The sequence below is a fragment of the Pleurodeles waltl genome, chromosome 8, assembly GCF_031143425.1.
Source record: "Pleurodeles waltl isolate 20211129_DDA chromosome 8, aPleWal1.hap1.20221129, whole genome shotgun sequence".
Classification (NCBI taxonomy): Eukaryota; Metazoa; Chordata; class Amphibia; order Caudata; family Salamandridae; genus Pleurodeles; species Pleurodeles waltl.
This window is the reverse complement of record NC_090447.1, coordinates 872,707,602-872,719,939: the sequence shown is the minus strand read 5'-3', so window position 1 is coordinate 872,719,939 and position 12,338 is coordinate 872,707,602. Positions and strand designations below refer to the sequence as shown.

The 12,338-nt window shown below is 44.1% G+C and overlaps 1 protein-coding gene across 2 annotated transcripts in view; it reads right to left on the bottom strand.

The window, feature by feature from the left end:
* The window catches only part of CLCN4 (chloride voltage-gated channel 4), a 223,027-nt gene that overhangs the window by 146,069 nt on the left and 64,620 nt on the right, over nucleotides 1-12,338 (bottom strand). For both annotated transcript variants that reach the window (XM_069205155.1, XM_069205156.1), the window contains one exon: nucleotides 9,525-9,624. In XM_069205155.1, coding sequence (XP_069061256.1) covers nucleotides 9,525-9,624 — 100 coding nt within the window. The remainder of the gene's footprint in view (nucleotides 1-9,524; nucleotides 9,625-12,338) is intronic.

Genomic DNA, 12,338 nt, shown 5'->3' with positions numbered 1-12,338 from the left:
TTTGCATGTCTCCTAGTTCAGCCTAAGCTGCTCTGCTATAGCTACCTTCTATCAGCCTAAGCTGCTAGAAACACCTCTTCTACACTAATAAGGGATAACTGGACCTGGTACAGAGTGTAAGTACCCCTTGGTACCCACTACAAGCCAGGCCAGCCTCCTACATCTATCTATCTATCTATCTATCTATCTATCTATCTATCTATCTATCTATCTATCTATCTATCTATCTATCTCTTCAACTATATACATATAAAACCTCAAAGAACAAGTGAAACAGGAACTCAGGTGTGATGTGCAAAAATATGTATTTGCCCAAATTTCTTGACATGCCTGACCACACATGGTTTTGTTCATGATCCTTTAGTGTATAGTGGACTGGCATACAGTGAAGTGGCATAGTATGGAATAGCATATAGTGGAGTGACGTACAGCGTTTTATTGATTTTATTTAAAACAAAATGTGTTTACAATTGTAGAGTGTACTGTTGTGGAATGGAATGTCATTAAGGGGAGTGTGGTACAATAGCGTGGAGGAGGTTGTAGAGTGTACTTTCATAGACTGTAGTGGTGTAGAGTAAAGTGGATTGTGTTACAGTGAAGTGGCATATAGTGGAACAGTGTACAGTGGAATGGTGTAGAGTAGAGTGGTGTAGAGTAGAGTGGTGTTGAGCGTGTAGAGTTGAGTGGTGTAGAGTGGAGTGGTGTAGAGTGGAGTAGAGAGGAGTCACAGAGTGTAGAGTGGATTAAAGTGGATAGTGTAATAAAGTGCAGTGGTATGTTGTGTAGTACAGTGGCATGGAGTGCATAAGACTGTCATAAATTGGGGTGGCTTCTTAAACAGTATGGTGGAGTGGTATGTCGTAGAGTGTTAGAAAGTCTCATACAATGGTGTGTACAGGTATAGAGTGGAGTAGATGGTTGTACAGTGTATTGGGGCACTGAGTTGAGCACAGTGTGGTATAGTGCAACTGAGTGTAGTAGTCTTGTGCAGTGGAGTTGCACAGAGTGCAGTAGAATGTGGTAAAATGGAGCTGTGTAGATTGGAGTGTTGTATAGTGCCATACAGTGGGGTAATGTGTTGTGCCTTTGAGTATAGTAGAGTGGAAGCCAGTGGAGTGGTGCAGCGTACAGTGGAGTAGCATGTTGTAGACTAGAGTGGTGTGGTGTGGAGTGGAGAATAGTTGACTAGTGTAACATTCAGTGGAGTAAACTGGTGTGCTGTATAATGTAGTAAAGTGTTCGAATGCAGTAGAGTGTTACAGAGTGGATTACAGTGTTGTACAGTGGAGTAGTGTGGAGAAGTGTAGAGTGCAGTACATGTGGAGTGGAATGGCACAGACTGGAGTGGCATACAGAGGAATAGCGTGTGTATAGTGGTGTAGAGTGAAGTGGCCTAGAGTGGAGTGGGGTAGAGTGGGGAAGCACACGGTGGAATAGTGCACAGTGGAGTGGCGTACAGGGGAGTGGCATACAGTGGAGTGGCACAGAGTGGAATGTTTTACAATAGAGTAGCTATCACTGAAATAGTGTGGAGTGGAGCAGCGTAAAGTAGAGTGGCGTAGAGTGGAGTGCAGCAGAATGGAGTGGCGTAGACTCGAATACCATACAGTGGAATAGCGTAGAGTGGAGGTTCATCAGTGGAACAGAGGGAAGTGGCATACAATGGAGTAGCATAGAGTAGAATAGCGCACAGTGAAGTGTTGTACAGTGGAGTGGGGTAGAGTGGAGAGACATACAATGGAGTGGCATTGAGTGGAATACCATACAGTGGAGTTGCCAAAAGTGAGAGACATACACGGGAGTGGGGTAGAGTTTAGTGGCATACAGTGGAATAGCATATTGTGGAGTGGGATAAAGTGGAGCAGAGAGGAGTGGAACAGCATAGAGTGGAGTGGTGCACAGTGGAGCTACTTACACTGGAATAGCATAGGGTCGAGTGGTGCAGAGAGTAGTGGCATACAGTGAAGTATGGTAGAGTGAAGTGGCATACAGTGGAATAGCACAGAGTGGAGTGGCACAGAGGAGAGTTGCTTAGAGTGGAGTGGCATATAGTAAAGTGACGTAAAGTGGAGTGGTGTACCATAGAATAGCATAGAGTGGAGTGGCACAGAGTGGAGTATGGTGCAGCGGCATGGCACAGAGTGACGTGGCTTAGCATGGAGTAGCGTACAGTAGAGTAGCGTACAGTGCAGTGTTGTAGTGTATAGTTACATAGAGTTTAGTGGTATACAGTCGAGCAGTGTGCAATGGAGTAGGGAAGAGTGCAGTGGCCTACTGTGGAATAGGGTAGATTGTAGTTGCATAGAGTGGCGTGGCATAGAGTGGAGTAAGCCAGAGTGTATAGGCATACAGTGGAATAGCTTAGAGTGGAGTGGTGGAGAGTGGAAAAGTATACATCAGAGTGACATACAGTTGAGTGGTGTAGAGTGGAATGGCATAGACTGTAATAGTGTAGGTGGCATAGAGTGGAAGAGCGTATAAAGAAGTGGCATACAGAAGAGTGGCACAAAGTACAATAGCGTAGAGTGGAGTTGCATAGAGTGGAGTTCCATACAGTGGAGTAGCACAGAGTTGAGTAGCGTAAGGTGGAGTAGCATACAGCAGACTGACAGAGTGGAGTGGCGAAGAGTGGGGTAGAGCACAGTGGCATAGAGTGGAGTGGCACAGAGTGGAAAAGCATATACTTGAGTGGCCCTGAGTGGAGTGGCATTGAGTAAAACAGTGGAATAGCTTTGGGTAGAGTGGTGTAGAGTAGAGTGGTTTAGAGTGGAACAGCATATAGCAGTGTGATATACAGTGGAGTGATGTAGAGTGGAGTGGCATAGAGTGCAATAGCATAGGTAGCATAAAGGGGAATAGTGTAGAGTGGAGTGGCATAGAGTGGAATGGTGTACAGTGGAATAGCATACAATGGTGTAGTGTGTGGTGGTGCAGAGTGAAGTGTGGTAGAGTGGAGTGGCGTACTGTACAATAGTGTATAGTGGAGTGATGGAGAGTGGAAAAGTGTACACTAGAGTGACATAGAGTGGTGTGGTGTAGAGTGAAGTGGTGTCCAGCAGAGTGAGACAGACTGCAGTGGTGTACAATAGAAGAGCAAAAAGTGGAGTGGCGCAGCGTTGTATAGCATACAGTATAGTGTTGTAGAGTGGAGTGGCATGGAGTGGAGCAGTGTACAGTAGAACACCATACAATTGAGTGCCAAATAGTGCAATGGCACAGATTAGAGTGGGGTAGAGTGTAAAAGCATACAGTGGAGTACAGTGGGATTCGATAGGTGTTAAGTGGATTGGCACACAGCGGAGTAAGTTAGAGTATAGTGACATACAGTGGAATAGCTTAGAGTGGAATGGTGTAAAGTGGAGTTGTGCAGAGTGGAATAGCATTGAGCAGAGTGACATACAGTGGAGTGGCACAGAGTGCAATATCATAGATGACATACAGTGGAGTGGCACAGAGTACAAAAGCGTAGAGTGGAGTACCATCGAGTGGAACAACACAGAATGGAGATGCATAATGTGGAGCAGCATACAGTAGACGGGTGTAGAGTGGAACGGTGTAGAGTGGGTAGGGAATAGTGGCATAGAGTAAAGTGGCACAGAGCAGAGTGGCATAGAGTGGAATAGCATATACTTGAGTGGTGTAAAGTGGAGTGGCATAGGGTGAAATAGTGTATAGCAGAGTGACATACAGTGGAGTGGTGTAGAGGGGAGTGGCATGGGTTGCAATAGCGTAGAAGGCATGGAGTATAGTGGACTGACATACAGTGGAGCAGCACAGAGTACAAGAGCGTAGAGCGGAGCGGCATAGAGTGGAGTTCCATACAGCTTAATAGCATAGAGCGGAGTAGCATAAGGTGGAGTACCATTTAGTAGACTGACTTAGAGTGGAGTGGTATAGAGTGGGGTAGAGTACAGCGGCATACAGTGGAGTGGCACAGAGTAGAGTGGCATACAGAGGAGCAGCATATACTTGAGAGGCGTAGAATGGAGTGACATAGAGTGAAAGCACACAGTGGAGTGGTGTGCAGTGAAATAGGGTAGAGCGGTGTGGAATGTAGTAGTTTATAGTGGAGTTGTGTAGAGTGTAGTGCGTACAATGGAATGGTATACAGTGGAATAGCATACAGTACAGAGGTGTAGAGTATAGTCGTGTAGAGTGGAGTGTGGTAGATTGGAGTGGCGTACAGTAGAACAGCAAAGAGTGGAGTGACATAGAGCAGAGTGGCAAAGAGAGGAATAGCATACACTAAAGTGGCGTAATGTAGAGTGGAGCGGTGTAGAGTAGAGTGAGGTAGACTGCAGTGGTGTACAGTGGAAGAGCGTAGAGTGAAGTGGCATAGGGTGGCATGGCATAGAGAGGAACAGCATACCCTGGAGTGGGGTAGAGTGGAGTGGCATAGAGTGGCATGGCATACAGTGGAACAACATAGGATGGAGTGGCATATAATGGAGTGGCTTAGTCTGGAGTGAGGTACTGTGTAGTGGTGTGTAGTGGAACAATGTACACTGGAGAGGTGTAGAGTGAAGCTGCAAACAGTGAAGTGGCGCAGAGTAGAGGGGCATACAGTAGAACAGCGGACAGTGTAAGGATGTAGGCTGGAATAACATACAGCGCAATATCGTAGAGTGAACTTGTGTACAGTGGAATAGCATAGTGTGGAGTAGCATAGAGTAGGGGGCATCCATTGGAGTGGCATAGACTGTAATTGGCATTGGCATTGGCATTGGAGTGTGGTAGAATGGAGTAGCACAGATTGTAATACCGTACAGTGGAGTGGTGTAGAGTGGAGTAGCATGGAGTGGAGTGAGGTACAGTGGAGAGGTAATGTGGAAGGCAGACAGGTTATGAGGTATACATGGTAGTTTTTGGTAGCATTTGTAAATAGTATAAGTAGTGTTATAGTTTTAAGTGTTGAAATAGTTATATATTGTGCCACAGAATACCTCATTAACTTTGCAGTATATTGCAGTATATGCAGATGAGAAGGCAGTATGTGATTGTCTAATAACAATCTTCACAAAACGTAAAAGGCAGCCATGTAGTTTTCAGAAAACATTTATTGCGCTCTATGTTACGGTCTTATATATAGGTAAGTTTCAGGTTTTGTTATTGTTCCCTACATATTACAAATTTATTAAAGTGGTAATAGGAAGAACAAATGTTTGTTTTAATTAGCAAAGTAATTGGCAGGTATTACCGCATGTTAGAAATTGGGTTGTTGGCTGACTGGGGTGTGAGCGTTAGTCAAACCGCAACCACAACTCTAGTCAGGGAAAGGGTCAGGCAAACCCTAAAATAACATTTGCTCACCCTCTAGTAGCTTGGCATAGAGCAGTCAGCCTTAACATAAAGGCAGTGCGTAAAGTATTTGTGCAACACTTCATACAGTTAACTTGTAAAAGAAAAAAACACACAAAAAGATACCATACCAAGTTAGAGAAATAGATCTGACTTTAATAAATAAAACTGACAATAATCTAATAAGTATAACTCGAGAAATCAATTCTTGAAGTTTTAGGTAAAAATAGCATTAAGAAGTGTAAGGCGCAGTAAGTGGTTATCTGGTCGCACTGGACGAGGACAAAGTCCAGAGTTCAGGCCAACCATGATGGAGCGTGATGCACATAGTCCTAAAGCCAGCAAAAACAAGGTCAGAAAAGTGGAGGAGGTAGGGAAAATGTCCAGGGAAAGACCACTCTAAGGCTGTCAGATCTAACACATGCCCCCCCTCAGCTGAAAGTGCGGAGAGCAACCCAACTTCTTGGGAGTTCTCTTCACTAAGGCTGAAGAACCCAGAGAGACCATTAGAATTGGTGTGGTCTGAACCCAGACAATGCTCTACTCTAAAATCCATTCCCTATAGGGAGATGTACCACCTCAACAGTTTGAGATTTTCACCCCTCATCTACAGGAGCCATCTGAGGGGCATGTGGTCTTTTTAAAGCCAGAAGTGGGTCCCAAACAGGTATGGTCTCAACTTTATCTGTGCCCAGACCACAGCAAAAGCTTCTCTTTCAATCATACTCCACCTCTTTCCCAGCAGAAGTAGCCCCCTGCTAATGAAGGCTACTAGTTGGTCTTGGCCCTTTTCATTCAATTGTACTAAAACAGCCCCTATGCCATGCTCTCAAGCCTCCACCCACACAATGAATTCTTAGAGCAGTCAGGGGCCTTGACTACAGGTCCTGTACACACGGCTTCTTTGAGGGCATCAAAGGTGGTCTGGCAAGCTTCTATCTAGATCACCAATCTGGGCTGCTTCTTCAAAGTCAGTTTAGTTAAGGTGGCAACAATTGTGCCATAGCCCTTAACAAATCTTCGGTAGTATCCTGTGAGGCCCAAGAAGGCTCCAATTCTGTCTGGGTTTTAGGTGGCTGCCAGGCCATGACTTGTTTAGAGGGGCTGTATCTTGCCCCCACCTACCACGTGACCTAGGTACACCATGGAACCCTGCCCAACCTGGCACTTACTGGCCTTGATTATCAGGCCTGCCTGTTGCAGGGCCTGAACCACTTCCTGGAGGTGATGCAGGTGTGCCTCTGAGTTGCAACTGTAGCCTGCAATGCCATCTAAGTTGGTGGCACAAAAGGCCTGCTTACCAGCCAGGACCCTGTTAATGAAGCTCTAAAGGGTGGCAGGGGCATCCTTCAAGCCAAGGGGCATTACCCGAAATTGGTAGTGACCCTCTGGGGTTGAAAATGCTGCCCTCCCTATGGTCCCCACAGAAAGAGCTATCTGCCAATACCCTGATGTCAAATCAAATATACTGAGGAATCTGGCAGTGCCCAGCCGGTCAATGAGCTCATCAGCTTGGGGGATGGGGTAGGCATCAGCCATGCTGACAGAATTGAGTCCCCAGTAGTCCACACAAAACCGGAGTCCTGAAGGGGCAGCAGGTGGGCCAGCCTTTGATACCACTACCACTGGGCTGAACCAAAGACTATTGGAGGGCTCATTCACCCCTAAAACCAGCATCTTGGAGACCTCTTCCTAGATGTCGGCCCTTACCTTGTCAGACAACCAGTAAAATTTGTTTTTTACAAGTAAGTTGTCTCCAGTTGTCAGTATCCTGGCCGCACAAGTGTGTGAGTATAGGGCTGAAGGAGAACATTGAGGTAATCTGACCCATTAACTGGTAACAGTCGCTCTGCTGTTCTGTAGCTAGGGTAGAAGAGAGGTTGACACCTTCCACTGCCCTCTTGTGTTCTTGTGCAGAAAAGAGGTCTGGGAGATGCTCACGCTCCTCTTCCACTTCCTCATCTGTCACGAGGACCATGCTTACTTCAGACCTCTCTAGGTGAGGCAATAATCTGCTGACATGGAGCACCCTTACGGCGTTCCTAGGGGTCTGGAGGTCTACCAAGTAGGTGGACGCCTCCTTTCACTCCTTCACTTCATATGGGAGGGTCCAGCGGTCCTGAAGAGACTTTCTGTCCATTCTGAAACTCCAGCAGAGTGGCCTGCTGGTCATACCAGAGCTTCATGACTTATTGACTGGCCTCAAAATTGCTTTTTGTCTTTTTCCAGAAGTGATGCATCTGGTTGCAGAGGGCCACGATGTACCTGACCACATCATGGGGGGAGAGCGGGGAGGGTGCTACGATCCCTCCTTGACAAGGCTTAGAGGCCCCCCAATAGGCTGGCCTGTCCACAGTGCAAAGGCTGTAGGTAGTAGGGTTTGATATACCACTGACCTGTCCGCCAAGACCCCTGATCAGGGTGAAGGGTATAAGTATTAATACCACCTATAGCATGTGCAAAATCACAGCATACAATGGTCACATTTTAAATAAAACAAACCTGCTGTCTTTGTGAAGGATGACCAGATCAATATAAAAAGACAAGTCCACTGACTTTGTCAAAAGGTTACCACAACAGTACACAAGGCAAGCCTAATGTTTTGGTTGATGGGGGCCCACAATATTGAAATGAACGCAAACCTACTGGCTTTGTAAAATGATCATTGACAGTGAAGACAAGAATTTCAGCTTTGGCAACAGTAGCAAACACTGCCAGAGGCTTTCTTTTACTCTCTTTGGACTGCACAAGTTAGCTATAAAACAAACCACAAGGAATCGCTGAATAGCCAAAGATTTAACTATGAAAATGTTTTGAAAACCTTCAAAAAACCAACTTTCCCAAGGGTTATGTTGTATACAACCCAGTAAACATAGGATTACTTTACAAAGTGATTTATAGGGGGCTGCTGTACTCCGTGCATCCCTCCCACTATACTTTCCTAACGTTTGTAGTGCCCCTGGCCTGACTGCAGCACCACCAAGGTTAAAAAATCAGTACATTTGGCATTGAAGGGCATCATAGGGTGCCTCACCGGGAGCAGTGAATAATAAATGAGCGGCTCCCGACGCTCATGTATTATTCTTTAAGTTTTGGGGTATTTTATAGAACTTAATTTTTTGTTGAAGGCCATGGGAGGCTCCTGCGGCCCTGCCGATTCCGCATCCTGTACCCATCCTCAGGTGCAGGTGGGAGCCGGCTTTCCTTTTTTAGGCCTCTATTCTCCTCAATGTCCTCTTGGCCGAACGCCATTGACATCTGGATGTCTTCCCACTAGGAATTAGCCAATACAATACTCTGCTTAGTTGGTTTAAGCTAGGGAGCGGCATTTACTGTGCATCCTAAGAAGAGATAGTGACAAGTGTGAGCATGTCCTATTTACTTCCTGTTGTGACCCATTTGTGAGGTAAGATTCAATAATGCATATATTCACCTTTTTTTAAAGTATCCTGGGTCCATAGGGAATTTCTGTTCTTATATATTCTACTGTCTGAGCTGGTTACTGGTGCTTTTCCAAGTATAGCTTCTGCCCCAAGGAGAGGAAAGCTTAGCTAGAAGAAATGTGGGTGCCTACACAAGAAGGGGGGTTGGTACAAAAGTTGATCACAATATGCAGGCTCTGCCTCACAAAAAGTACCTGCAGGGTGCTAATAACAGATATGGATGGAGATCAGATGATCACAGATTCTAGTTTATTAACACTACCCTTGCATACCTCTAGGAATGTAAATAATTGCTTAGAAGGCTGGGTGTAAACCTAAATAAGACAAGGAAAGAGAAGGAAAAGCAGTAGGAAAAAAAGTAAAATCCTGCCAACAATAGCCAGGCCAATCAAATTCACAAACCATTTCAAAATCAAAATAAATCTCATTGAATGCTCATAATTTGCAACAGGACCAATGGCTATATTTTTCTACTTCATCCATACCATAAATAAAAAACTGTGCACAAAACTTGCAGTTTTATGGAGACAATTTAAACAAGAACTGAAAATTGTGCTTTTACCTTAGTGAATGGCAACACGCACATAGAGCTTTGCCAACTCAAGCTATGATGTCACAGAGAATACAGACTAAAAACTTAACTTTAGAAAGTATTCTGTGTCAAGGTATTTTCATATTTACACCACCACAGAAGCCAATAGTGTTTGGAGCACTTTATGCAACCTGGGATAATTTATGACACACTATTATAACCCCTTTCCTCCTATGGTGTTCATACTATACCTGCCAGAAGTCCAATGAGAAGCATTACTACCCATCCTGACCAGGCATCCAACAAGCCCTTGATAAACTCCCATATGGATTCCTTGCTTTTGTTGGTGATCTGAAAAAGAAAAAGAGAAAAAGTGCTGCTTGGCTTTGTAGAGAGAAACTACAAATTGAAGACCTTAAATGTATTAGTGTTATAATGTTCGCATGCAGCAACAGTGAAATGTGGCAGATCATCCATGTTCACAATTAACTTATGCTTTTCTCTGAATGGTCATAATTGTTCCTAGCTAATCTCATTCTCACACATGCAGTAGAACTGCAATATGTTTGGAATATGCTTATTTTAATACACCTTCCCTTCCTATAAATGTGTTTACCGCCTGTTTTAATCCAATTTACACCCTTTTTCATGGGACAATGGAACAAATGTTTCTAAAGCTTTGCAAATCATGTCACTTCCACATGCTTATTTAATCAATTATATGTCTCTTTAAATAACTCAAATAAACTAACAGGTCGCTGAACAATTTAGAAGCCTTCTAGATTCCAACCCTGACACGTCTCATGTTTTATCTCCCAAAAGATTGCTGCTGAGTGTGGGGTAGACATAGCTGGTTGACAGCATAAACTGATCAACAATAGTTTTACTATATGTATTGTGCTGTAGACAAATTCATGTAGCCCTTAATATCCCTACTGCAGTACTGAAGTGATTTTCAGACAAGTAGCATACTACACTAGGCAGTGCTTGGTTGGAACAGAATTGATGTGTAGTGTGGCATAGATGAGATGTGATACAGTGCTTTGTGTGATGACCAGTTGTGCTTTTATTTGGTTAAATGTTGTTAACCAAAGAGAAGTCACAAATAAGATGCTTAAGCCAAAAAGCACTTGTGTTGATTCAAAGGAGGCAAGAACACGGTGTAACCTATGTGGGATGTGTTTTCAGTGATTGACAGAGGTTGCTCACATCATATTGGTGTTGCCATGTAGTTGGGGGTTAATGCATGGAGTGCAGTGACGTGGAGTGGAGTGATGATGAGTAAGGAATGACAGAAGGCTACATTTGTGTTAAAAACCACATATGGTGTGGATCCATTTCTATAGGTGTATAATCCTGCCTTCTAAGCTGCCCATCTTTTGAAGATATGAGTTTGAGGTGATTCACCAGAATCCATTGTTCTATAGCTCAGAGACAGTACTCTAGCCCTGAAGATAGAGGTATTCAGTTTTTACAGATATAGGATGACCTGAGTGCCATCACTGTGGTTGTGAAGGTTAGGTTGAAGGACTTAATGAGGTATGGTTGTGTACTGAGATAGACATGGAAGACGAGAGCATCAAAAAATCTCCTTTTGAGGTACGCCACAATCAAAGCTGAGCTGAAAGGAGGTAATGAATGTAAACACAGGTAGCAAAATGATGTTCAATCTGTAGGATTAGTAGGAGATGCATTATAAGACTTTTCCTTTGGTGACAGTTCCTAAGAGGGTGTAGTGGCTGACTGATCTAGTAGTACAAGTGTGGAAACTCCATTTCTGTGCACTGTAGAGATGGAAATGCAGGAATATATAAAGCCTCTCTTGGGGTGGAACCCTATATGATGGTCTGAATGCAGATTGCTTTCAGTTAGAAAGTTGCAGATCAGACAGAAGGCAGTTCTTTCAGTCAGTTTTGGGAAATAGTAGATTGATTGATAGTTGGTTAGGGTTGATGGGTCAAGGTTCTTCTTCTTAGGTTCAAAGGGGTAGGCATTGCGATTAGAGAGTTGTTGATGAGCTCTTGTTTAGGTGGTGGTAATTTGTGAAAGCAGGGTGGCCTGGAAGGTTTGAGCAGCACTAGGGGCCAGATGTAGCAAAGGGTTTTTCCCATTCTGTGTCAATGGGAAAATGTGTTCGTACATATGGCCCTTGATTCTGATGGTGAGCAGGCTGGGTCAATTTCCTTTACAAGTTCCACAAAGTGAAAAGAAAGATCAAGAAAAAGGAAGTGAATATGAACAGCCCACTAGAGTGATTCAGATTTGATTACCATGAAGTACTGAAATCTTTGCTCACACTGGAGTCCTTGAAGATGCTAGTTCTCAGCTCGGATGATTTTGACTCAGACTCCTAAATCTGCCTGCACCGATTGGTGGAGTTGGGATCTCTATTCACCTAAACAACAGATCCACATTTGATTCTGAGATCACATCACAGATGTTTAAATGTGTACTGTTCATTGACCATGTATTTAACATGAAGTTGATGAAATGATATGAGGCGGGAGGTAGAACAGAGGTTAGTGTGAAGAAGAGGTATTTGGAGAGGAAAGGCGGAAGTGGATGTAGACATGTTAGACAAGTTAAGGTTGGAAGTCCTCATTCCTACTCCATGAAGTTTATAGGAACTTAACAGGATAAAAGATTCAAGAGAGGTAGTGAGAATGAGTCAGTTAGACAGGGAAGGGCACCAAAAGTGATTAGAATATATGGAAGGCATGTATTTCCCACAATAGTTAAAGTAGAATAAGTAGAGGCATGAACATGAGACTTGTGCTTTGATGGGAGGACATGGGTGGGAGGAGGTAGAGAAGGAGCAGCACAGACGCCTGTTTGTTAGGTCAGGTACAGAATGGTACAGTGTGTTATTAAAGGTGGTGGTTAATTTGTTCGTAAGTACCAGGAAAGAGGCAATAGAAATTTTGCAAAGAGTACTCTGGAGGGACTGACAGGGGATGAAGAGAGAGGGGAGAAAGGAGATGGAATTAGGGAACCATAAAGGAAGGGTGAAGTGTTAGGTACACAGAGAAGTTTAAGGAGGAAACTGAGGTTAGGTGTGGGGGTGA